The 27575-nt window shown below is 31.1% G+C and overlaps 3 protein-coding genes and 1 long non-coding RNA gene across 4 annotated transcripts in view; 1 reads left to right on the top strand and 3 right to left on the bottom strand.

Annotated features, from left to right (window-relative positions):
- Positions 1-27575, top strand: part of LOC109595704 (zwei Ig domain protein zig-8) — a 270657-nt gene that overhangs the window by 20099 nt on the left and 222983 nt on the right. The gene's annotated exons all lie outside the window — the stretch shown is intronic.
- On the bottom strand, positions 2520-13396 carry LOC109595705 (mucin-5AC). Its single transcript, XM_020011125.2, has 18 exons — positions 13354-13396; positions 13250-13276; positions 10947-11141; positions 7848-8100; positions 7689-7792; positions 6554-6986; positions 5748-5851; positions 5261-5693; positions 4572-4675; positions 4193-4511; positions 4034-4137; positions 3881-3970; positions 3725-3823; positions 3492-3669; positions 3335-3441; positions 3074-3280; positions 2832-3018; positions 2520-2773 (listed from the first exon to the last, which is right to left on the bottom strand). The coding sequence occupies exons 1-18, from the start codon at positions 13394-13396 to the stop codon at positions 2632-2634; spliced, it is 3129 nt and encodes a 1042-aa protein (XP_019866684.2). The 3' UTR covers positions 2520-2631.
- Positions 10306-10777, bottom strand: LOC126266428 (uncharacterized). The gene is made up of 4 exons (XR_007548804.1): positions 10690-10777; positions 10531-10637; positions 10416-10472; positions 10306-10360 (listed from the first exon to the last, which is right to left on the bottom strand). It is a non-coding gene; the product is annotated as an uncharacterized LOC126266428 (long non-coding RNA).
- On the bottom strand, positions 14967-17409 carry LOC109595692 (rhamnose-binding lectin). The gene is made up of 12 exons (XM_020011109.2): positions 17351-17409; positions 17262-17285; positions 16646-16820; positions 16478-16587; positions 16369-16422; positions 16139-16310; positions 15975-16084; positions 15736-15919; positions 15550-15671; positions 15293-15494; positions 15133-15236; positions 14967-15071 (listed from the first exon to the last, which is right to left on the bottom strand). The coding sequence occupies exons 1-12, from the start codon at positions 17388-17390 to the stop codon at positions 15046-15048; spliced, it is 1323 nt and encodes a 440-aa protein (XP_019866668.1). The 5' UTR covers positions 17391-17409; the 3' UTR covers positions 14967-15045.

Genomic DNA, 27575 nt, shown 5'->3' with positions numbered 1-27575 from the left:
GACAGGCTCTTGCTCGCAATACTGAAAATACATGATTAGTATTTTTAAGCAATTTTATTACACATCTTACTTACCATTACAAGTGGGTTCAACCGTTGTGGTTGTAGGTTTAGTAATAGTTGTTGCACTTGTCGTTGTTCGCTCAGATGAAGTAGTAGATTGAGTAGTTGTTGTGGATGTACTAGTTGTTGGAGTAATTGTAGGTTTACTAGTAGTGGTTCTTGTACTTGTCGTTGTCGGTGTAGTTGTTGAAATAGTTGTGGTTTCAGTAGTACTGGTTGGTGTGGTGGTAGATGTAGTCGTAGAACTGGTAGATGTACTAGTCGTTATTGGCGTAGTCCTAGATGTGGATTTAATGGTAGTGGTTGTGGACACACTTGTTGTCGTTGACTTAGTAGTACTAGTAGTGGTAGTAGGTGGAGGAAACAGGCAACCATTTGTAGTGTAATCTAGAAGGAAGCACAGTAAAATATTTTGGTAACAAAATTTTGTAAAACACAATTACTCTGGCAGTAGTATGAAACAGTCAGGTACTGTGATGTATTCGGACAATCGTCTTTGAAAATTGTGTCGCTAGCATAAAGTTCACAACTAAGTTGATTGTTACATCTACAATTAAGATTTATTATTACTGCTACGTGATAGCATAATTTTGTGATACTTACTTTGTCACAACGTATATCAAATCATTGTCGTTACCGTAACACTCGATGTTTGATGAAGAACCATATTGTGGATTTCTACATGTTATAGTATCTATCCTTCCAAAATATGCAGAGTCAATTTTCAGGAATGATCCTTCATTACAAAACAACGTAGTGGTATTATTTTCACAAATATAAATCGTACTCAACGGACAAGCTGCATACGTTATAACAGCTAAAAGAGATATACATATAAAGTATGTAGTATAAAACAATTTTTTATATTTACCCAACGTGAGACATGGTATTATATGTGCAATGAACTTCATTATATTTCCACAGAAACATCTAAAGTTCACTCAACAAATTATTTAGTCGGTTAACCCATTTAAACTTATATAGTGTCTGTTTATCGCCCTATTTAAATATATAAATGCATGATTAAATTTTTTCTATTTTTTCTTTAGATTTATTGTAAATAATTATTAGAATTATGAATTTAAAAGTATTATTAGTATTATATCTAACTTACACCTATATATTTATCATATAAGACTTATTATTGTTAAGAAATTGCAAATTTTAACTAGCCTTGAGAATTATAAATTAAAATTAACATTGTATTAATATAAAATTATTTCTTAACATAAATTTTTAAAATGTTATAAATTTATTAATTAAGTTAAGAAGAATTAAATTATAATTTAATATCATTTTTGAACCATATTTTTGTCAATTGTGAACAAATTATTTCTTTATTAGGATTTGAAAAATAGTGCCATAAATAATAAAAAAAAATTTAATACATACATACATAGAAAAAGATTTAAAAGGACCTTAACGAAAATTGTTCTAAATTATAAGAATATCTTCCAAAGAAAATTTAAGATTTAAGGCATTATAAATGAGCTATAGTTATTTTAATTTTTTATGATTCGACTAGTTCAGTAATCAATAAATTGATAATATATTTGTCAATTTTTTAAGGACTCAATTCACATTTTATTGTACTCAATTTTCAATTATGTCTCCATTTTATAATATATATAATACAATATATTTCTATACATGAAATGCTCATTTTTAACATTTTCGCACTATAAAGCATTTTTTTGTTTTTGGGGGTTCAGAAATCAGAAATTTATACTGACGTCAGTCAGTCTTGTTTTAATTAATTTAATAAGATTGAATACTTTTACATTTAAAGTAAAAATTTGATGTTTGAAAAGTTACGTGAAAATTTGTAAAAAAAAATAAGTTTTTACAGGAGCGAACACATGACAAAAGTTCAATATTCATAACTATTTTACTAATATACTATTATATTATGTATATTAAAATTGTTACTATAAATTAACTTCGAAATCAATCAAATGCCTTGGTGAATGCCCGAACATTCTTTAATTTTATTACAATGAATGTCGGAAACCACTAAAAAATATTTCCTCGCACTAAATTGGTGATGATGTCTATCGTAGAGTTTTCAGACTTTTATAAATTAGTGCAAAAAAATAGTATCTTAATGAAGCAGCTTTTCACTGCTAATCATTTTATAATTTTTAAGAAAAAATTTCCACAAATCTCAGTTCAAGAAATGTCGCTAAGTGAAGCAGCCTCTTCTAATTCGAAGACTCTTGTAAGTTTAAAGTTCATTTGTTCTTATTGATATTATTTTAGTTGTAATTTTGCTTTGTCTATTGGAAAACCTTTCTCGTGTTCTAAGAAATAAGTATAACCTATAGAGTTTATATAATTTTCAACACCATAAATGCATGGTGAATTTCGATATTCTTGATTGATGAATATTGATATTCTTCGGCGTATTTTGGACTAATTAATTAATATTTTGTGAAAAGAATTAAATAAAAGTATGAATTCACTAAATTGCAAGATATATTAAATTTATTTTACATCTAATTTACAAAATCAGTATACTTAACAAACTTATTATTTATAATATATATAGTATACACATTAATTTTCAAGGCTAACAGAAACCATAATATTGACAATAGTCTTGCTCCCCATCGCAATAATAAGTAACCATCAAATAAGGTTGACTGGCTCTACAAGATGAGCCAAATGTATTGTCGTTTGCCGCAATAGTACAATCAGTTTTCCCAGAGCACCTGTAAAATATTGTAATATCAATGAGTTTATTGGTACTTATGCATAAAGAAAACTTACGTATTTCTGACAACTTCCAAAGCACTGGGACTCTCACAAGTTCCTGCGTTAATAGTATTGTTCCACACTCCAGGACAAAATTGATCACTATTTCTTCCATAAGATGCCTGTACAATTGTTAATGTGTGACTATTAGGACATCCAATATGTACATTGGCTAGATAACATGATATAGTAATCATAATACCTAAATTCAAATTCACATTAATATTAATTTGACATTTTCAATATGTAATACTTACCTAGATTTTTAATTGTTGTTGTAGAAGGTTTAGTAGTTGTTATTTCTGACGTTGAAGTAGATGAGAATGTGGTACTTGTTATGATTGGAGCTCCCGTTATTGTACTTGTAACAGATGTTTGAGTTACATTCACCGTACTACTGGATCCTGTTGTCACTGCCCCTGTAGTTGTAGTTCCAGCTTCGGTAGTCGAAGTGCACATAGGATCTGTATGATTAATCAATCAATTGAACTATCTAAACTCTTTAAATCGTACTGTACCTCTACATTCATATGTAACTTCTACATACTTAAATGTTCCCCTGCACGGATCTTCTAGAAAATACGAAGTAGATGCCGAAATATTACATAATGATTTTCCATTGCAACTAAAACAAAAAATTATTAACCTTAGAAAATTTCTTTGCTGTTGTATTACTTTTTCTCCACTAAGTTCTGAGATGAGGGTAAAATACAACTCGTGTTATGTATAGCTGTATTCGGACACAAATTTGAACTCGTTCTTCCAAAATTAGCACTAATAATATTAATGATTCCGACATCACACTGAATAGTGAGCTTCGTATTCTCACAGGCTACTAAAGTATTTTTATAACCTAAAATATTAATAGAAATTTAATTTTATTCTATTTAATTTTATTTAATAATTACCACAAGATCCTGGTCCATTAGTAGTGGTGCTTGTTGATATTATGCCGGTCGTCACTCTTTCAGTTGTTACTGAAGGTTCGAAAGTAGTCGTAACTGGACCTACAGAAGAAATTGCTTCGTTAGATGTAGTTGTTGAAGGTTTAGAAATGGTCTTACTTGTAGATGTGGTAGATCGAGTTGGACCAGTCCAGGGACCATTGTCCGTTGATAGGGATGACGTTGATGACGTGGTAATACATATTTCATCTATTATTGATATTATTAATATTGATGATTAGATACGTTTTCGTAAAAGTTACAATCACTTACCTTTACAATAGTAATTTACATCTAAATATTTTAGCGTTCCCTCACAATTATCACGGAAGTTACTGTTAGTTGTGTTAACAAAACAGTTCGTCAAACCATTGCACCTAAAATGTGTGTGATTAATTTTTATTAAACAGTTTAAACATTAAATTTATATACTTGTTTACTAATGTAGCAGTCGCATCGAAATAGCATGAGGTATTTTTAATAGGTCCGTTAGTGCATACATCAGGGCTGGTTCTACCATAGTTTGCGTTTTGAATAACAATTTCACCTGCATCACAACTTAAATACACTTGATCTTTCTCACATGCATAATTATTCTTAGATGCGCAGATATTTGCTGAAGGCGTAGTCGAAATGGACGTTTTTGATGATGTAGAGGTGACTGGGAATGAAGTACTTGAAGATCCTGGTGCTCCAGAATTAGTAGTTTGCGTGTTCGTTGTCGGTGTTGTAAGTTTCGTACAGTCATCCACTGTAATAGCGAGTTTAATTACATTCATTTTAGTTATATGATTAAATTAAATAAATTTACCTTCACAATAGTAATTAACATCTAAATATTTTAGTGTCCCTTCACAATTATCGCGGAAGTTACTGTTGGTTGTGTTGATAAAACAGTTTGAAAATCCATTACACCTAAAATTTGTGTCGTTAGTCATCAGTAAATTGTTTAAAGGCCACAATTATATACTTGTTCACTAATGTAGCAGTGGCATCAAAGTAACATGAGGTACTTTTAATTGGTCCGTTTGTACATATTTTGGAGCTGGTTCTACCATAATTTGCGTTTTCAATAACAATTTTGCCTTCATCACAACTTAAATAGAGTTTATCTTTTTCACACGCATAATTATTTTTAGATGCACAGTCATTTCCTGAAGTTGTGGTGGAAGAGGAGGATGTTGATGGAGAGTTTGTTGGGACTGCTGTACTCGAAGACCCAGGTGTTCCTGAATTAGTAGTTTGTGTGTTCGTTGTCGGTGTTGTAGGTTTTGTACAATCATCAACTATAATGACAGGTTTAATGATATTCCTTTTAACACCGTAGTTAAATACATTTACCTTCACAATAGTAATTAACATCCAAATATTTTAAAGTTCCTTCACAACTATCGCGGAAGTTATTGTTCGTTGTGTTTATAAAACAGTTTGAAAATCCATTACACCTAAAATTTGTATCGTTAGTCATCGTTAAATTGTTTGAATGCCACATTTATATACTTGTTCACTAATGTAGCAGTGGCATCAAAATAGCATGAGGTACTTTTAATTGGACCGTTTGTACATACTTTGGAGCTGGTTCTACCATAATTTGCGTTTTCAATAACAATTTTGCCTTCATCACAACTTAAATAGAGTTTATCTTTTTCACACGCATAATTATTTTTAGAGGTACAGGCATTTCTTGGAGTCGTAGTTGAAGAGGAGGCTGTTGCTGGTGTAGAAGTAGGTGGCGATAATGTAGTTGAAGATCCTGGAGACCCAGAGCTAGTGGTTTCTGTGTTTGTTGTCGATGTAGAAGGGTTTGAAGTTGAAGAAGGGGATTCTGATGATGTGGAGATCACTGGGGATGAAGAGCTGGAAGAACCTGGTGCACCAGAAGCGGTGGTTTGTGTGTTCGTGGTCAGAGTTGTAGGTCTTGTACAACCATCCACTGTAATTACACATTTTAATATATACGGATTACTATTTATTTAATTAGATTTACCTTCACAATAGTAATTAACATCCAAATATTTTAGTGTTCCTTTACAATTATCGCGGAAATTATTGTTCGTTGTGTTCACAGAACAATGTGACAAACCATTACACCTAAAATGTATGTTATTAGTATTCAATAAATAGTTTAAATATGACATTTATTTACTTGTTCTCTAATGTAATTGTGGCATCAAAATAACATGAAGTACTTTTAATTGGTCCGTTTGTACATACTTCAGAACTGGTTCTACCGTAGTTTGCGTTTTCAATCACAATTTTGCCTTCAGCACAACTCAAATAAAGTTGATCTTTTTCACATGCATAATTATTCTTAGAGGTACAGACATTTCCTGGAGTCGTAGTTGAAGAGGAGGCTGTTGCTGATGTAGAAGTAGGTGGTGATAATGTAGTTGAATATCCTGGAGACCCAGAGCTAGTGGTTTCTGTGTTTGTTGTCGATGTAGAAGGGTTTGAAGTTGAAGAAGGGGGTCTTGATGATGTGGAGGTCACTGGGGATGAAGAGCTGGTAGAACCTGGTGCACCAGAAGCGGTGGTTTGTGTGTTCGTGGTCGGAGTTGTGGGTCTTGTACAACCATCCACTGTAATTACACATTTTAATATATACGGATTACTAATTTATTTAATTAGATTTACCTTCACAATAGTAATTAACATCCAAATATTTTAGTGTTCCTTCACAATTATCGCGGAAATTATTATTTGTTGTGTTCACAAAACAATATGACAAACCATTACACCTAAAATGTATGTTATTAGTATTCAATAAATAGTTTAAATGAGACATTTATTTACTTGTTCTCTAATGTAATTGTGGCATCAAAATAACATGAAGTACTTTTAATTGGTCCGTTTGTACATACTTCAGAGTTGGTTCTACCGTAGTTTGCGTTTTCAATCACAATTTTGCCTTCAGCACAACTCAAATAAAGTTGATCTTTTTCACATGCATAATTATTCTTAGAGGTACAGACATTTCCTGGAGTCGTAGTTGAAGAGGAGGCTGTTGCTGATATAGAAGTAGGTGGTGATAATGTAGTTGAAGATCCTGGAGACCCAGAGCTAGTGGTTTCTGTGTTTGTTGTCGATGTAGAAGGGTTTGAAGTTGAAGAAGGGGATCCTGATGATGTGGAGGTCACTGGGGATGAAGAGCTGGAAGAACCTGGTGCACCAGAAGCGGTGGTTTGTGTGTTCGTGGTCGGAGTTGTGGGTCTTGTACAACCATCCACTGTAATTACACATTTTAATATATACGGATTACTAATTTATTTAATTAGATTTACCTTCACAATAGTAATTAACATCCAAATATTTTAGTGTTCCTTCGCAATTATCGCGGAAATTATTATTCGTTGTGTTCACAAAACAATGTGACAAACCATTACACCTAAAATGTATGTTATTAGTATTCAATAAATAGTTTAAATGAGACATTTATTTACTTGTTCTCTAATGTAATTGTGGCATCAAAATAACATGAAGTACTCTTAATTGGTCCGTTTGTACATACTTCAGAGCTGGTTCTACCGTAGTTTGCGTTTTCAATCACAATTTTGCCTTCGGCACAACTTAAATAAAGTTGTTCTTTTTCACATGCATAATTATTTTTAGAGGTACAGGCATTTCCTGGAGTTGTAGTAGTAGAGGAGGCTGTGTTTGATGTAGAAGTAGCTGGTGATAATGTAGTTGAAGATCCTGGAGACCCAGAACTAGTGGTTTCTGTGTTTGTTGTCGATTTAGAAGGGTTTGAAGTTGAAGAAGGGGGTCTTGATGATGTGGAGGTCACTGGGGATGAAGAGCTGGTAGAACCTGGTGCACCAGAAGTGGTGGTTTGTGTGTTCGTGGTCGGAGTTGTAGGTTTTGTACAACCATCCACTGTAATTACACATTTTAATATATATGAATTACTAATTTGTTTAATTAGATTTACCTTCACAATAGTAATTAACATCCAAATATTTTAGTGTTCCTTCACAATTATCGCGGAAATTATTGTTCGTTGTGTTCACAGAACAATGTGACAAACCATTGCACCTAAAATGTATGTTATTAGTATTCAATAAATAGTTTGAATATGACATTTATTTACTTGTTCTCTAATGTAATTGTGGCATCAAAATAGCATGAAGTACTTTTAATTGGCCCGTTTGTACATACTTCAGAGCTGGTTCTACCGTAGTTTGCGTTTTCAATCACAATTTTGCCTTGGGCACAACTTAAATAAAGTTGTTCTTTTTCACATGCATAATTATTCTTAGAGGTACAGGTATTTCCTGGAGTCGTAGTAGTAGAGGAGGTTGTGTTTGATGTAGAAGTAGCTGGTGATAAGGTAGTTGAAGATCCTGGAGACCCAGAGCTAGTGGTTTCTGTGTTTGTTGTCGATGGAGAAGGGTTTGAAGTTGAAGAAGGGGGTCTTGATGATGTGGAGGTCACTGGGGATGAAGAGCTGGTAGAACCTGGTGCACCAGAAGTGGTGGTTTGTGTGTTCGTGGTCGGAGTTGTAGGTTTTGTACAACCATCCACTGTAATTACACATTTTAATATATATGGATTACTAATTTGTTTAATTAGATTTACCTTCACAATAGTAATTAACATCCAAATATTTTAGTGTTCCTTCACAATTATCGCGGAAATTATTGTTCGTTGTGTTCATAGAACAATGTGACAAACCATTACACCTAAAATGTATGTTATTAGTATTCAATAAATAGTTTAAATATGACATTTATTTACTTGCTCTCTAATGTAATTGTGGCATCAAAATAACATGAAGTACTTTTAATTGGTCCGTTTGTACATACTTCAGAGCTGGTTCTACCGTAGTTTGCGTTTTCAATCACAATTTTGCCTTGGGCACAACTTAAATAAAGTTGTTCTTTTTCACATGCATAATTATTCTTAGAGGTACAGGCATCTCCTGGAGCCGTAGTGAAAGATCCTGGAGACACAGAGCTAGTGATTTCTGTGTTTGTTGTCGATGTAGAAGGGTTTGAAGTTGAAGACCCAGGTGCCTCTGAACTAGTGATTTGCGTGTTTGTTGTGGAAATTGTACGCTTTGTAGTTGATGATTCTGTAACACTAGAATTAGTGGTTTGTGTATTCGTTGTCGCGGTTGTAGATTTTGAATTTGAAGAGGAAGATGTTGATGATGTAGAGATGGTTGGGTATGTTGTACTTGAAGATCCTGGAGTCCATGAACTAGTGGTTTGTGTGTTCGTTGTCCATGTTATGGGTTGTGTACAATCATCAACTATAATAATTTCGTTTTAAGCAAATTAGAGGGGGTTATTTGAAATGATAATATTTTGTTAATCTTAATTTGTCATTTACCTTCACAATAGTAATCAACTTCTATATATTTCAATGTTCCCTCACAATTATCATAGAAATTACGGTTGGTCGAATTAACAAGACAGTTCTCTAAACCATTGCATCTAAAACGGACACAGTTTTTTTATTCTAATTAGTCACATACAGGATTTGTCAAATTACAAATTTTCGATTATAGTAGTAGCATCAAAGTAGCATGAATTTGTTTTAATTGGTCCAGAACTGCATATGCTTGAGCTAGTTCGACCATAATTGGCTCCTTGAATAACAATTTTGCCTTCATTACAGGATAAATTCAATTTATCTCCTTCACAAGCATAATCGTTCTTTGTTTTACACACATTCGTTGACGGTTCTGATGTTGTAGTTGAAATAGTTGTAGTACTACTAATGGGGGGCGTAGTTGTGGTGATAGGACAATTTGTAACTGAAAATTAAATTACTTAAATCAAATTTAGAATTTAATTATGGATAGTACCTTGACATGTATAGTATACTTCTAAATATTTAGAAACGAGGGAGCAACTATCTGAGAAATCTGTACTATTGGCAATCAAAGAACAACTTTCTCTTCCATCACATCTGAAAATTATTACTATTAAAGTAAAATAACCTTTAAAATTTTGTGAAATAAGAAAATCGTAAACGAATCTCAAGATGAAATCACATTTAGTTTAGGAGTCCTGTTATTAGATTAGTTTACCTGTATGATGCATATTTTTTGGAAGATGGATTGTAGCACGTTGCGTTAGATGCACTATTTTGAGGGCAAATATCTGAACAAGATCTACCATAATGTGCATCTAATATTTTAATAGTTCCACTTGCACATTGTAAATTCATAATATCATTTTCACATACGATTTTTGATTCGATTTCCGTATTAGCTACGAAATAAATTATTACTATATTAACTTTTAGGTATATAGTATAAACGTACTTTTGCAGTAATAGTCCACTTCCAAATATTTAGATATTCCAGAGCAAGAATTTGAATAAAAGTTGTCTGTGGCTTGTAGTGAACAGGATTCTTTACCATTACACCTTAAAAATAAAAAGTTTATTTAAGCATTACGCATTTAAGTTAAATGACTTACAATAATTTTGTTATTTTCTCGGAAATCGGTGAAATGCATGTCTCAGATTTGAAAGAAGGTGAAGAACAAACTTCCGTCGAAGTACGACCGTAATTAGCATCCAGAATTACAATTTCTCCATTAGGACAGGATATATCTGTACTACCTCCTTCACAGGAAATTTTTTTAGAAGCTGAAAATTAATCGTTTTGTTTTAAAAAGTTAAATTATTTAAATTTTTAACTTACTACAGGAGGGTCCTGGTAATGGTGTAACTGTTGTGAATGTGTTGCAGTCATTGTTATCTGAAGAAACAAAAAATTAGTGTTTATAATGGATATGTGAAAATTTATCATTAATTACATTTGCAAATATATTCGACCTGCAAATACTTGAATATTCCAGGACAAGAATCACTTCCAAAAGTTTGTGTATTAACAGGAATATTACAATGTTCTTTGGTGTCACACCTGAAATCAGAATGCTTAGAGATTTTTAACATGCAGTTGATTAACAACGTACAATCCAGATACGACTGTAGTGGATGCTAGGGTAGTACAGTTAGTATTGTAAATTTCTCCAACTGTACAATACTCATTTGTAGTTCTACCAAAATTGGCACCCAATATTATTATTGAACCACCAACACATTCTATTGACATGATATCATTCTCGCACGTAATGTGTTCTTGAGCTAAGAAAAGTAGTAATGAACATTTAGTTTAAGTTTGTGTATGTGTCCTTACCAAGATCTGGATTTATAGTTGTATCACAAGCACCTGTAGTAGTAGTAGTAGTAGTAGTTGTAGTAACAATAGACGAACTTGTTGCCGGCGAGGTTGTAGTTGTTTGCTTATTTGTTGTTGTAGTTATCTTTGTTGAAGTTGATGATGTTGACTGAGTGGTTGTTGATGAACGAGAAGGACTAGTTGTCTGGTCATTTTCGGTTGTAGTTGTACAAGGAATTGGTGGATCTAGATGTGTACATAAAATATTAGAATCATGTTATAAAACTGGGTATTACTTTGATATGCTAGACTCACAAGGAATATTACTACTTCATTGAACGATATTTATGTTATAGAACTTATACATGTAAAGAATTGGTGATATATATACCTTGACATGCGTACACCACAGAAAGGAATTTTGAATAGCCCTCACACGGATCACCACCAAAAGTTGTATCATTAGCAACCAAACTGCAAGACTTTTTGCCATTGCATCTGAAAAATAATAATAATAATAATATAAATGTATGATGTCCTTGAATCTCTGTTAAATATTGAAATCCTGAATTCTTGAGACATATTTATTTATCAATCTTTATATTTACCAGTCTATTAAGCAAATAATCCTTCTGGCCAAGTGGTTTCTCAAATACATACACACATTTATCCACTAATAAATAATCCACCACCTGGTGACACCCAAATGGTAGTATCTGCACATTAGTTACCTCTAAATACTTATATGTATTAGAGAATAACTCAAATTACACACACCAGACGATTTAAGAAAATTTACCTGTCTTTTCTATGATTCAACGTAATAGTATATATCACGAACAACTAGGTGGCGCCACATGAAAAAATAAATAACTACCGGTTGCTACTAGATGACACTGTATGGTTTGCTTTATAATTAAGTAAAATATGGTAATTATCTATCTGTTTGATTCACTGTTAACAAACTGTCGTGACCGATTGTAGAAAAGATTAGTTTATTATACTTACGCAATAAGGACTCTCCGATTTGAACCAGGGCTGTAACAAGAGTCTATACCCGTATTTCCTACGGCACATTGTACATTATCTGTTCTTCCATAATTCGCAGATCTTAAAAGGATAGTGCCTCCGCCACAATTTAAATTTAAGGTATCGCCTTCACAAACAACAATAGACTTATCTGAAAAATATTATTAGTTAAACACATTTTTTTTAACTATTATTTTCCAACCAGATCCAACAGCCGGAATTATTGGAGGACAATCCGTCACAGTTGTAGTAACTGCATGTGTGGTGGGTGATGCGGTTGTAGATAATATTGATGTAGTCGATTCGGTTGTTGTAATTGCTTCAGTTGTTGTTGTCGCACATGGAACTGGAAAGAATAGACAGAAATTATCAATAATAATATATAAATCTTCTTAAGAAATATACACACTTAGACAAGCATAAACCACAGAAAGGTATTTTGAATAGCCAGCACACGGATCTCCACCGAAAGTTGTGTCAGTCGCATTGAGGGAACAAGATTGTTTACCATTGCACCTAAATTAGATAAATATATTTGTTTTTTAAAACTATTGGTTGTTTTTAAATTAATAGTGAAAATTTTTAATAATCACTTACGCTCTTAAAACGATTCTATTCGATCTAATACTATAACAAGTATCAATGTTTGTATTTCCAACAGGACATTGTACATTATCCGTTCTTCCATAGTTAGCTGATTGCAAAATTATAGTGCCTGAATCGCAGTTGATATTTAATTCATCATTTTCACAAACTACTATATTTGTACCTAAAAATTATTGTTCGATAATAAAACACTTAATTACTGTAAGTGAAATTAAACATAATTAATTATAAAATTTAGTGTTAATAAATTAATTTAAAGTAAATTCTTTATTTATTTATTTATTAATCTATTGCTCATACATATGCAATCGATATGTTAATGGCTTTTATCAAAATAATTCAAGGTCTGGCGGTTGTGAATATAAAAAGTTCATTCAAGTTTTCTAATATGTTTGTCGTATACAATAATTGATTTATTTAAATGGATATATATTTGTATATTGTTACTTACTGCTGGTAATTGTTGGACTGCATTCTGAAGAATCTGTAAAAACGTTAATATTGGTCTCGATGAGTATGTAAAAGTAATATAATAGCTTTTAATTATTCTTTAATTAGAATAATCAATAAATGACATCTACTGTGTTAAATGTATATAATCTTTATAATTTATTGAGAGGTGATAAGTGCCGAAGTTATTGTACCAGAAATGATTTTTACAAAAAACCGTGGCCAGTTATTATTTTGCAAATTCGGATATTTTTAGTTTTAGTCCTTACCTGATTGGGCCTTGGTAATACTTAGGGCTGAAAAATATATTCAATTAAATGTTATCGTAAATAATCATAATTGTATCACTTGACTATGTCATGTGATATCTTACCATAACAAGATAAAGCTACCCACATAAGGCAAGACTTTATCATCTTTATGCCGGTTAAAGTGTCACTAAAACTCCAATTAAGAAAGTGTTAAGCCATTAATATTTTTAGGCTTATATACTTCTTTTATCTGATAATTTGAATATGTAAAATTTCTAATATATTTTCATCTTTTAACAACCTAATTAAATGACGTCGAAAACTTTTTTAAAAAATATATTGTAATCCAAGTCTATTCGTATGATAAATTATGTGCTTATCTGGCAATAAAAGGCACAAAATCTTCATTTGTATTCAGTTTATTCATAACGGTCAGGATTTGCATCATTTAAACGCAATAATTCACATTATACTTTTAGATACCACCATGCAATTGGTAGTATCTATAAAGTATCTTCATAATTTAGGCTGAATTTAACTACTAATAATATTTTTGCAATGCGAATTGCATTATTAAGTGTTGAATTGTTCTAATATCTATATCTTAACTTAGTTATATATAAATTTGACAACTAATAAATGATAAAAAGTCAGTTTAATAAGAAACAAACGCTATTGACTATAATTTGAGGCATATTAATTATTAGGGTAGTCTCACTAAAATATTGGATAGTTAGGAAATTTTAATTTGCCACTATTGTAAGTACTTCTGAATTAAACAGTCCATCACTGAATTTAATAATTTAATTTCAAAAAAGTAGTGCATATTTTTAAATTCTTCTTACGAACTTATTTCTTTTAACCTGAAAAATGGATAAATATCAGATAATGACTGATCTCATTAAATCTACTAAACAGTTAAGTACAAAAATTTATTTTTATCTGTAACAATATGTTATATGTATTATATCCATTACATTCATTATTATTAAAAAATGTCTATTGCTGTTCAGCACATAGCTTATTGATATTACTACAAAATTGCAGCAATGTTTTTCATATTTTCTATACATATATCAATGACTCCGTTATTGAAATAGCAATTATTTGAATAAAAGTAAAACAAGTTCAACAATTTTGAACATGTAAGTCGACTTGTTCATTGAATCTAATTATTCCATTCTTTATTAAAATTCATATATTGTTTAACTTAATTTCAATTTAATATTAAGCTTTTAATTTATTTCATTTTATTAATATTAATTATGAATTGCAATATGAAGAACTCTTTGAAAAATAATACATACATATAAATTAATTAATTTTTATTAAAAAACTAATTTTGCTTTAATATTAACATTTAAGTATTTTTGTTTTAAAAATATTAGTAATTAACTATAATTGTTATTTAATATTATTTAACTGCACAATTGCATAATTGTGCCGAAATATATTTCAATTCACATCAGAGCATTCCCATCATTATTTTACAAAGGTTTTTTCTATAAAATTTATTTATGTATCCTTTTTATTTTTAGTTAATTCATATTAAAATCAGTTTAAGAGCTTTTAATTATAAAATTCTTTAGTATTTTCAATAAGTAAATCGAATTCAATTAAACAATTATTGATAGCAATTACTTTAATTCATAATATTCTTTTCTAAACATTATGCTTACACTTTTTTATATTTCTTAAATTTTCTATATAAAAATTATAAAAATAAAACACATGATTATTTATTCGATAGTTTATTCCGATTATAACACCCAACTTCAATATTTAATATAAATATAAATTGTCTTTGTACATCATTAGTCATCGCACATGTCATTGTCCTCTGAAAAAGAAAATATGTATATTTATATTATCAATAAAGATAGATTTATATTAAAAATTACCAGTGCAGTAATAATCAACAGACAAATATTCTTGACCTCCAGGACAAGGTTTACCAAAGAATAAGCTTTGTACTTGAATCTCGCAGGAAGGAAGATGGGCACACCTGAAAACTCGGTATGAAAAATATTGATTTACATAAAATAATAAAGATATGCATACCTGTTTCTAACCAGTTGAATTGCGTCGTCAGCAGAACATTCCTCTTCACATTCTTCATCATTAGTAGGAACATTCTTTAATGGACATTCTTCAGAGTCCTTTCCACCTCGTCCATAAAAAGATTCGACGATTACTAATTCCTGATTACTTGGGCATTCTAATTTCAAAGATTGTCCATGACATGCTGTTTTAGATTTCACGACTAAAATTTAAAAAATATTTATTTTATGTATTTTTTTATATTAAATTTCAATTACCAATTGGTTGATTGCTCTTGCACTGATAATCAATAGTAAGATATTTAGAAATTGATTCACAAGGATCTCCACCAAATGCAGCGTTGTTTACATTTATAGAACAACTAACTTTCCCTTGACACCTGAAAAAATAATATTGAAAGCAGTTAAGAAAATAAGAATTCTTTCAGTTAAGTTGTTACTTACTTAGTTTGGACAACGGACGACGAATTTTCGGAAACACAATTTGTATTAGCGGTAGATTTTTTTGGACATATGGCAGCATCACTTCTGCCGTATTTTGCACTTTTAATGTTAATGGTAGTATCAGATGGACACGTTATATCAACAGTGGTACCTTCACAACCAATGGCAGTTCTTGTGTTTGTTGCTAAAAGATAATAGTTAATTAAGAGTAAAGTAAAAATAGAAACTTTTGCTATTACCTGGTACGCAACTATGTTTAACAGACAGGTATTTTTTAGTACCTCTACAAGGGTCGCCACCGAAAACGTTTGAGTCTGCTGGTACAGTGCAATTTTCTAGTCCTTCGCATCTGTCAAACAATAATATTTAGAAACTAGTTTTATTATACATAAGATAATATTACTTTGTAACTACAACAGACAGAGAATTAATAGAGTTACAGTTGGTGTCTTGAGCGGGTCCTCCGCACGTGGTTGCATCAGATCTGCCGAACACAGCGTCATTTATTTTAATAACTGTACCAGATGGGCAGGTTATTGCTAAATTGGTGTTCTCACAAGCAATTTGTTCAGCATCTGTGAATTTATTGTTTGTTTATTCATTGATAAAAATTTGTCTTATTTAAGTACTTACTGGGATTTGATGTTGAAGAAGTTACTGGTGCTTCAGTTGTAGGAATAGTAGGATCTGCAATGGAAGAAAATTAAAAACTATGTTTGAACATTTTTAAAAATATGCTTACTTATGCAGTCATATTTGAGAGTTAAATATTTCCTGGTACCTGGGCATGGGTCTTGTTTGCCAAAAACTGATGCTCCAACAGCAAAGAAGCATTCTGTATTATTGTTACATCTATAATAATATAATAGAGTATTATGGTTTAATAATTTAAAAAAAAATCTGCACTTACTTTGTTTGAATTGTTGATAAAGAAGAAGATAACTGACAACTAGTTGTTTGTATTGGTCCAGGACATGTGGTGCTATCAGTTCTACCATATAATGTAGATACAACCTTTATTAGAGTTCCAGCTGGGCAAGCCAAACTCAAGGCATTGTTTTCACATACAGTAATAGTTTCCAAACCTAGAAATCGAAAAATTAAATGGAACATTTAAAAAATAGTCATATAGCCAGAGCACTATTTGTATTCTTATTCTGAGCTACAAATTTTTATTCTATTGGGGTCTCAAGTTTAGAAATTGTGAAAACTCATTTTAGGGATCAAAAAACAAAATTAATATATTAAAAGAAATTATTGCGTTTAATATGGTAAAACTTTATTTCAACTTTCTAAAACTTTTAGATATAAGAAAAGTTATGTTTAAACAGTGAAATATAATTTGATTTGTGTGTCTTTACACGGGACCTATTTAAACTCAATTTTTAATAGATCAATTTTAAAACCACAGTTTATTTGCCAAACGTAATTGAAAGTTCATATTGAACTTTTAATAAAAGAACTTGATTTCCGGCTGTAATTTGGGCCAGCAATTTATATTCGTACAAACATTATTAATTACTTACCATAAATTCCGTCAAACTGTTGAACTAAAATACGAAATTATAAAATTAGAATTGCAATTTTAATAATAAAATTTAGTTTTATGACGTACCGAGAACTGATAATAAGTATATGGCGATGATGGACCTCATTATGTTGTGGAACTAAACCTGAAAATCACAGATAACAAACGCGTTTTTAACTATATATTCGACTGATTATCCGGGGTGTCGAATAATTTATTATGATAATTGGACTAAACAAATATGTTATAATGAGAAATTTAATGAATTTATTTTTTTATATTATGTTAATTTTACGGCTTTTTTAACTAATTAAAGAAGTACATACATACTAATATATTACCAAGAAACATGCTTTAATTTCACGAAAATATTCTGACGTGTTTACGTATATTAAATTCTTTATTTCTTCACAATTAACATACTATTTTTGTAAATTATCATTCAGTTATTAATGTTGTTAATAAAACTTTAGAACTGTTATTTGAATTGAACATATTCAATATAAAAAGATTTGTTGATAAATTTTCTAGATCCATCCCAACCGATCCACCTGTATATCGGGAGAAAGTAATATTGCCCGGATGATTTATTACGTTTATTATAGACGTATTGAAGGACATCTAAAACTTGTCACTGTGATACCTTGTATCCACATTGTCAGCTTTGTTCCTTCGACGTCTTTTATCCGGGACGGGTTTTCATCAAAAATTCACTCGGTCACCGGAAAATTGTGGTGTGTTATTGTCGGAATTCAGTTATACGGGTAGAATTGACAAATAAAATATATGACACAAATATTTTTTGGGTTTTGTGAGGATACCGAGCGTGACAATAAAGAATGGTGAACAGAAAGCTAATTAAAATGCAATTTTAACAGTTAAAAATGATGAACAACTATTAGGACTTTTCCTATTGTGGTAAACAGTGAGAATTTGAACATGTAATACTGACTTGTTCTCATAGAATGTCATACATTTGTTCTTGTTCTGGCCCTAAGCATTAGTAGCTCCACAAATACAATAATTCCTGTGATATTCGCGAAATTGGTTCCTCTAAACCTGTTTAGTTTATACCCAAACCAATATTGAATATAACATGGAATCTATCTCGTTAACGAGATGATCGAATAAGGCAAAAACTCAAATAATATACAGTACTGGCTATAACTACAGTAAGTTATTAAAATATATTAAATATGAGCTATATTTATTGAATTGGATATCAATACTTACTGTTTTTTCTGTTATTGTTGTCTGCTTTGCAACTGGTCAATCCAATTTTATTCTTTAAAAAATCGTGTACTTTTTTATTTACAATTTACAAAATGTGCAAATTTTTTACTTTATAATTTTTCATTTCTCTCTGTGAATTTAAATCGATTTTTTTCTAGCGATTTTTGCTTGAAACTTGCTTTGAAATTAATTAAAAATATAATACACCGTTACCAAGACCGAGAGAAACAAGAAGAGCTATCCAAGAGTTTACAGTTAAATAGGACAATAGCTTTCCGTATTATTAAAACATTTTTTATTATAAATATATACCATTAGGCAATACATAACATCTAGGACACTCGGTATATCAAAATGCTATCTCGTATAGGTAAATGGTATGGGGAGAGCAGACTTTTCGAATATTTTTCACTTTTCGATCACTTCTGGTTTCGCCGGAAATGGTCCCGTTTTCGAATTTTTAAATAGGCAATTCTTGGCATTGTTAGATTCACCAAAAAGTCCTCTTTTCTTAAAGTGTCTCTCAAAAAAGGGTTGCAATTTGATGTGTAAAAATATACAGAGTATTCCATTTAAAAATTCGATAACAGAATCATTTCCGGCGAAAACTCCTCTCTCCTTACCATTTACCTATACCAGATCTCATTTTGATATACCGAGTGTCCTTGTCTAATGGATTCGTTGATATCTTGTATACAATAATATATATTGTAAATATAGTAGTTTGTAGTTGCAGTAGTTGTATATAAATAATGTAGTAAATTAATATTATTTTAACACTTCACATTAAATAAAAGAATTAACGCTAAAATATTTGAAAATGACAACCATATTCTCATTTTATTTATCTATTTAAATTGATAATTGCAAAGGTAATGCATTCAAATTGAAGCTAAACAAATTAAAGTACTTTTATAATTTTAATAATTTAAATTTTTATAGCTAATAAATAGAATTAAAGGAATATCATTTATTTAAAAAATTTAATTTTACCTTCAGAGCATAGTTTTATACCAATTTCAAATAATTTTAATTTAAAGTAAATGAATTATTTAAAAAAATAATTAGTAAAATTTCATCAACATAATTTAAATAGAATAATTTAAAAAGAGTAAAAACAAATAAGTAGGTTCGTTAGTGATAAAATATGGTTTATGAATATTTAAATGATGCCAGCCTTCGGCAAATTGACATAGATAATTAAAGATAATCCTATATACTGTAATATTCAGTAAAAGTTCGGAAATTCCATGTACATTACTCCGAAATTTAATATATAATAATTGCAATGGTACAGTAATTAATATATCTGAAGTGCTATGATAAAACATCTTTGGAAAGTAATTTTTTAAGTAAAAACTACTAATGTAATAAAATTATTTATTTAAATTCCTGTTATAATATGAAATTTGGTCCAATGTACTATATATAAATTTGATTAATACAGTTTTTGATAAATCACAAATTCTTAAAGTTGTATTACTATTTTTTTTTCAATTAATAAATATTGATATATTCTAAATTTTAACACTTATCTTTGTATTTAAATATGATTATATTTTGTAAAATACTCGCCTTTATCTGTTCAGTTTTAATTAATATATTAATATTAAATAAGACAATACGTTTTAGAATATTATTTAAAATAGCGGTTAAAATAATAATTAAACAACACAGTATGTCTTTCATTTCTAATAAAAAAATGAATTATGTTCAATATGTAGAAACAATATTTCGAGATGGATTTAGTCAAACGAAACAACCCCATTTTGATAGGCATCGACATTTGTAATGGAAATATCGAAGGATGTACGTACGTACGTACGACATAAAATGGGGGTGGTCTATATTGGGATAGCGATAAAACTATCCCGCCATAATAATCCGGACATGGCGCGCCCGATAAATTTGAGCGGAACATTGATTGACATCAGTATGCGTCGAAAGCAATAAATATTAAGTATTGGAGACTCTTTATTCCGTCTACCAATACATCAGAATTTTTTATCGCGCGGTAGCTAAATGTTTCTCTTTATCTGTTTTTTTATTGTCCCTCAGAAAGTTTTCAAGGCTAAATTCTCATCCGATTTTTTACATGTACCCAATAAAAATCTGCAAAACTTTCTACCCTCCTCTTAAGTAAATGAGACATTGACACACGCATGTTTAGTTCAGATCTGCGGTGCCGAAATGCCTTAATATGTGAGGATTTGTCATCGCAGGTTTTTGGAGAGCAAATTGAAGCATTTTCAATGATAAAGTTGTTGAGATTATATAGAACTCTGAAAGCGTCCAAACATTGACATAGGTTTTATGCAAAGTAAAAAAAGACGCAAGTTATTTGAGTAGCTTTCTCGCGTTATATCAAAGAAAATATATTCCTAGAAAACTATAGTTTTCCCTATTTTGTCGCCGGGGACAAGCATTATCTGTTTACCTCGATTTCACTCCGGGGCCTCTCGTGAAACTTACCAGGGCATTATACTTGCAAAACAACCTCTATACCTATCATATTTTATCTACTCTAATGGATCCTGTGCAGTATCTTCAGTATCACGGATCTATTGCGACAATATAAAATTTCTCTCCAATGAATTGATCCGTCTAGGAATAATCCCTCAAATGTTAAAATAATTATTATGCACAATAGCATGTTTGCCAAAGTTAAGAATTGCACACATTAATTTCGTTATTTTAATGATGCTTTTAAATGTGTAAGTAGGTAAATTTAAAAGAACGATTTGGTTGTGTTGTACTTGCTTTTTAAAATTCTAAACAGATAATTAAATCAGTGAGGAAGCCAGCATTTTCACTCGCTTGACTTGACCGAGGCATTATTAAATTAAGGCGTTTGGAGGATTTTAGATTACGATATCGTCCTATTAATTTGGTGCTCCACTTACTCACTTTAGCTAGTTTGAGTTTATAAGAAGGATACAACGTACATTATCAATCACTATCGATCAATTAAACGAACATTTCCTTTGGACTAAACGAAATTGCACGACAGCCCCGGTAACATTATGCAGATCCCAAACCTAGTTCAATATTACTCCCGAACTTTAATGCACTATCTCACAAAAAAAAGTTCCGCAATAAAAAACACGTTCGGAAATGAATTAACGGTTTTTTTAAAAACTGGTGCGGAAAATCTGATTTGTTCGAAAAGCCGGGTTCCTTGATATTCTATACGCCGACATTTATTTGTACAACGTACTCTCGGTGCTTTTGTGGTCAATGGTAATTCTGTCTATTTTTCCCGTTGAATAACCAAGGCTGGTTGATTCGATGCTTCCGTGGAATACTCTCGTGCACCACCACATTTTTATTTGTTTGTGTGTTAGCTGTTGAATCGCGTACTTTAATTTCTATTGACGTTTTGTTGTTTTGTTACGTTAAATTAAGCTTTGAAATGGGAAGGTAAGAGGAATAATGTGGGCAATATTATTAAATGCGTAAAAAAATCTAGACGAAAATAAGTACTTAGTCGTTAGAATCCCAAACACATTTTGAAATATACAAAAGCGTAATTGATTATATTATATAATTTACTTAACAACTTTTTTAAATTTCTGCTATTCCCAAGGTGTATACTTGACGATATTATTATGAGTTTTCGTACACTATTTATCATCTGGTTTAGTGACAAGGGAACCCTAATTAAAAGCCAAGTCTCCCTCAATGTTTTTGGGAAAAATGGACCCCTGTACGCATTTTGAACCATTAACTTACAGAAGCCCGAGCCTCGTACATGTTACCTTTTTCCGAACTTCCTCGGTCATTTATCTTTTATCCATAAATTTAGGGGATGCACACGGCGAAATGAATAGGGTGGTCTGCTGTGTAATTTGCGTCATTACTTTTACTCGTTATTAGATTTTTGCTTTTAAAAATAAATAGGGCCATTATTTATGAGAACACAAACGAGATGTGTTTTATAAAAATATAACCTTCGGAAGCGCTCTGTTTTTAAGTTAATTGATGCAATCGAAAATGTTTTTACACATAAATTTTTCTTCGTGCTTTAGCAATTTATGATATTCAACTTCGACACAAATGCTATTCTCTCATGAGAAGTTATTAAATGACGGAGATAATCATTGTGTCAATTTTCCTTCAAATTGTGCTGAACGTCAATAAAAATGAATGAAAACCGCTGTTGAAAGTGTCAAAAGAGTAAACGCAATTTATAAAATCGAAATTCGAACGTTATGACGTTTGGTAATGAGTGCATTCATTGTCACTGATAAAACATTTAACTCATTCCGCAGCAGATATAAATGAATGTGTCAATAAAAAAATAACACTAAACATTTTATCATTATTATTTTTATTAATAATTCAATGTGAGGATATTGTAACGTATGTAACTTTAATGCTAATACGTTTTCTTAATGTAATAGCTTTTTTGAACCAGTACTTTAACAAAGTAGTTATTTGAAATTATTTATTTGTTTCCATTCGTTGAATGTCCATTTTTATCACGTTCTTCAAAGGACTGTTTAACGAACGTAAAGGGAAAGATGGAACATTTTATCCCTCGGCTGCAATACCGGGAACTATTTTTGATGGCCGTCGTAAAAAGCCAAACATTTATTTTGCAATATACAATGCAGTGTGGAACACCCTCATAATCATTTTTATTGGCTCTTATCTAATCCGTTATTGGGAACGTTAACTTTTTTCACGGCGTTTCAGTGGCGTATAACACACTTTAAAGTCGAGATATTTGATATATTTATGGTATACTGGAAGTTTACTGCACAATATGTACCTCATTTCACCTGAATTTTAAAAAAGAAGCGACTACAAGCAACTAGTCTTAATTAAAATTTAAATTGTTACAAAGTTGTAACTTTTCTTATTTTTAGTTATATTTATTGTATTTATTATATATAACCTTTTCATTTTATTGATTAGTATAACAGCAAAAATAATGGACACTATTGGGTACGGTGGTGAGCTTTCCAATAATAAAGGAACAGGAGAACATATTTTGTGATTTCTATGTTTATGGCTTTCTTGACCCGACTCGCCACGTTCGATGCAACTGAAGTTAATCTCCGTACAAATAAAAAATAATGTATATTTAATGATTTTACTTTAACAGTAAGTCAGTATTATATCGAAGGTATATTAATATAACTTTTATATTACTGTATCTCTTTGCCTAAATATAATTAATATTCGTTATAGACTAAGACCGTTAATGTATTTATTTTTGTTAGATATCAAATTTATTTGGAAACCCTTTATATACTTACTTTATCACAAGCTAAACAGAAAGTACGGTTATCCTATTACTAATTAATTTATACATAAGCAAGTTTGCCAAGTTGGGGTAGCTGGGTTTCCTATTACATCAGCCTCAGACCTAATATCTCAGCATTCGAAACAAGTTAAGATTTTAAAATCAAACACAGAAATGTATAACGTATTTTGAAACTCCATTAATTTTATAATTATGTTTATATTATGTTAATATTGAACGCATAGTATTTTACTTTTGCTGCCTAATGATCTGTTGGTCTAGTTAGTAAATATTCATGAAAAAATTTAACTAAATTTCGTATGTGTACATCAAATTTAGTGGGTTTATTTAAATTGCCCAAAACTTGACGCCAATCCATAAAAGGGTCTTTATCTCACGTATGAACTGATCCGATTGCAAGCACATAATATAATATGGCACAGCACAACGCATTTAATAAAGGCATCGGATACGGCACTGGTCCCCCACGTAGTACGGGGGTCGCGCGCGGAAAAATTATGATTTGTGTGTCGGCGTACTTTATGATCCGGAAAAATAATAAGTGCGGTCTGATGTGATTGCCTTTAAAACTCCAGTAATGACGTGTTACATGGTTCCATGCTTGAAATGCTGCCGTGGGGGGCGGGACTAATGTGTAATGTCAGTAGTCATTTGTTTTGTGTGCAAATTGCTCGCCTACCTGATGGTTTTATACGGTCGCGTTTAATGTATTGGAACACCGCAAGGGTCAGGATTCGAGGATAATCAGTTTATTGGGAATTTTTTATTGCCATTTTGCGTGATTCTACAATCCAATTTGACAAAGTCGCGAAGCACCAAGCTGGTTGTTTAATGGGTATATGATGTGTGTCCAAAATTCATATCCACACTCTGATACTTATAAATGCATTAAATTAATTTGGAAATATTTGGTGTTATGTGCGTTTTGTAGTCCCTGTGTAATATTAATTTTTGACCCCACGCATGGAATTAGATCGTCCGTTGATATGAGTAGAAAAATTAAGTATGTTTACAAACTTTGGGGGTTACTATCAAGATTAAGAAACTATAAAACTTAGATCATTTACACCACGTTCGAGTACAGTGTATTATTAAGAAAATCATTATTTCACGTAATTTATTACGGGGTGTTGGATTGTAGCTTACCAACTAAAAAGGTACCTGTGAGTACTTCTCAAGAAATCTCATTCTTGGAAAACAAAGTTTGCTTTACCATTATTCACTTTACAGCTCTCCGCTGATGAAGCTACGATTTATATATTTTAATATAAACTGTTTTGCACTTGTATGTATTTACGGTTTACAATTACTTTCTAAATATTAATATACTAAAACGGTGCAAATAATCGTAACATTTCAAAAGAAAATTGTGCGGTGGCCGATGCTCTTTACGAAGAAGAAAAAAGTCAAAATGAGATATCAAATCGACCAAATGTGACACAATCGGTGATTAAACGATTTTACGAAACGGTTACTAATGAAAGAAAAGCTGGACATGGACGAAAAAGAATAAATTCACCACAACAAGACCTATAATTAAGTAAGTAGAAGTAAGTAACCAGCACTTTACTGCAACAACAATTTTCATTGACTTATAATGTAAGAATAAGTCAGGACACTATAAGGAGAAGACTAAAGGAAGACAATATAACTCCATACCGTGCTCCAATAAGTCCCTTATTGACTGCAACACATCATAGGGATGGACTGAATTTTGCTCGAGAGTATCTTCATTGAGTCTAGGTTTTCTTTATACAAGCGAAATCCTAAAATCTCATGTTGCACCCTTTGCATGCATGTTGCATTTAATGGTAAGGAGCTAGAAGTCTGGACTTAAATCGTATTGAACATTTGTGGGACCATATGGGAAGACAAATAAGAACACTTCAACCACCAGTAACCACTTTAAGCCAACTAGAGGAAAAGATCATAGAAATTTGGGAGGGCATTATACAGGATGTCACAAGAACATTAATTTTAAGTATGAGGCGACGTTGTCAAAAGGTCATTAATGCAAGTGATGGAAATACTCTATATTAGTGAATATAAACTTAACTTGAAAAATGTTAAAATTTTGTCATATTTAATTATTTCTCCTATCACATTTTATTTTTTTCTTTTTCAATAAATATTGATAGATTTTTCTTAAAATTGTATCCTTAATTTATTGAAAAAAAAAATATATATATATATATAAAAGAAAAGAAACATTTCATTTTTGTTAATTTTTTAAAGTATTCCATAATTTTTCGGGGTTGTGTATGTATTTTAAATAAGAAATAATTTAAAGAATAGGGTTTTGGATGTATGAGTAGCACCTTGAAGAGAGACATGATGCAAAAGTAGACCAATAGTGATACATCTTTGGATAATGCCAAGAGAGTTATCAAAAGACTTGTCATTCAATTTTTCAATTCATTTTTTTCACTAAAACTTTAAATACTTATTTATGCATCAGGAATATGTCCCTTTAAGGTGGTGCGCCAATATGCGGACACCCTATATATTTCGTATGGAACTTCTGGGTGACTTACAAAATGTGTAATGAACTACCCCTTAAATATGAAATAATTCGTTTGCTTGATATACATACATTTGTAATTTAGTTGACAAAAGTTGGCTCCACAATGCGTGCTCTAAAAATTGATTTAATGTACCCACAGACATTTTAAAAACTTTACATGGCCATAAGACTTGATAATTAGACTGCATAAAAACTTTACGATAGTCTGGGCCGGGATGAAAAATTGGATTTCGTCCATTCAGTTTTACGGTGCATTAGATAGTTCGTTGGCGGCTGGATCGGGCCGGTTCCACGTTTGCCGGCTGTAAATTCGAAAGTCGCGAATAAAGGGTGTTGCCGAGAATTTCGCGAACTACATCCAGAACGCTTGTTACGCGCACCAGGAATGATTTAGTACAGAGCGTTGTAGACGCTAACGACCATGGCGGCAATGTGTTATAATTAAAATTCATAGGACCAAGCCGACTGTTTATAAAATCCGAAGGCGTAGAAGGACCGCTTTTATGGCATGTAAACTGAACACCGAAACTGCCGGAGCTCCCGTATTGATTTAAAACTTCGGCAAATTTGCGGGGCTTCGGTCGCCAAGAAATAGTCCGGACTTATAAAAAGTCTTGACATGTTATTTGGAGGTCCCAGTTAATGTGGCCGCAATTTCTTTACACTACATCCAATAAGTTCGGGTACAAAAGGCTGGTTGATTGGCCAGTTACCACATAAATTAAATTCTGCTAAGCGGTATAACTATTTATGTATGCATATTCAAAAATCTTTTATCAACGATGTTATTAAATAGTTTATTTCTGGACTCAAGTTCTTTAAGACCTTAAGGCACTTTTTTAACACTCTGTATTTCTTCTAATATACTATAAGCCTAATTTTTAAAGACGTATTTAAATATAGAAGCCATTTGAAATAAGAAAGTTGCTATCCTCAAATTTAAACATGTTCTTATTATATGTAAAATAGTTAAACTTTTTTGAAAGTCTTTGAACTTTGTTCTACAGGAAGTTTAATCTACAATTAATAGTATCAATAATTCAGTTAGATATAAGTTATGCGAAAATATAAATAGAATATGAAAATTTTTGTTTTTGTTTGTTTTTCTTTACCAGTTGGCGTATCATAAAATATGTAGATATGAAAAGAATCTTAATCTCACGTATGCACCTTATTGAGGTACAAATTCAAGCTTATTTGATGATGTAAAAATGTGGTATTACAAAATTATAAAAACGGTGTTGAAAGTAACTTTTTAAATAAATTTGTAAGTACAATATAAG

The sequence above is a fragment of the Aethina tumida genome, chromosome 1 (assembly GCF_024364675.1).
Source record: "Aethina tumida isolate Nest 87 chromosome 1, icAetTumi1.1, whole genome shotgun sequence".
Classification (NCBI taxonomy): Eukaryota; Metazoa; Arthropoda; class Insecta; order Coleoptera; family Nitidulidae; genus Aethina; species Aethina tumida.
The sequence above is the reverse complement of the archived record's forward strand: the minus strand, read 5'-3'. Positions and strand labels throughout refer to the sequence as shown.

Coding starts and splice junctions, on each gene's coding strand:
- LOC109595705 (XM_020011125.2), bottom strand. CDS start 13,396: ATGATAAAGTCTTGCCTTATGTGGGTAGCTTTATCTTGTTATG. Junction 5,852..6,553: donor ACAATTACATTAGAGAACAA/GTAAATAAATGT, acceptor CATACATTTTAG/GTGTAATGGTTTGTCACATT. Junction 3,281..3,334: donor AGTTACATATGAATGTAGAG/GTACAGTACGAT, acceptor TTAATCATACAG/ATCCTATGTGCACTTCGACT.
- LOC109595692 (XM_020011109.2), bottom strand. CDS start 17,390: ATGAGGTCCATCATCGCCATATACTTATTATCAGTTCTCG. Junction 16,821..17,261: donor ACAGTTTGACGGAATTTATG/GTAAGTAATTAA, acceptor TTCGATTTCTAG/GTTTGGAAACTATTACTGTA. Junction 16,311..16,368: donor TTCTTCAACATCAAATCCCA/GTAAGTACTTAA, acceptor ATAAATTCACAG/ATGCTGAACAAATTGCTTGT.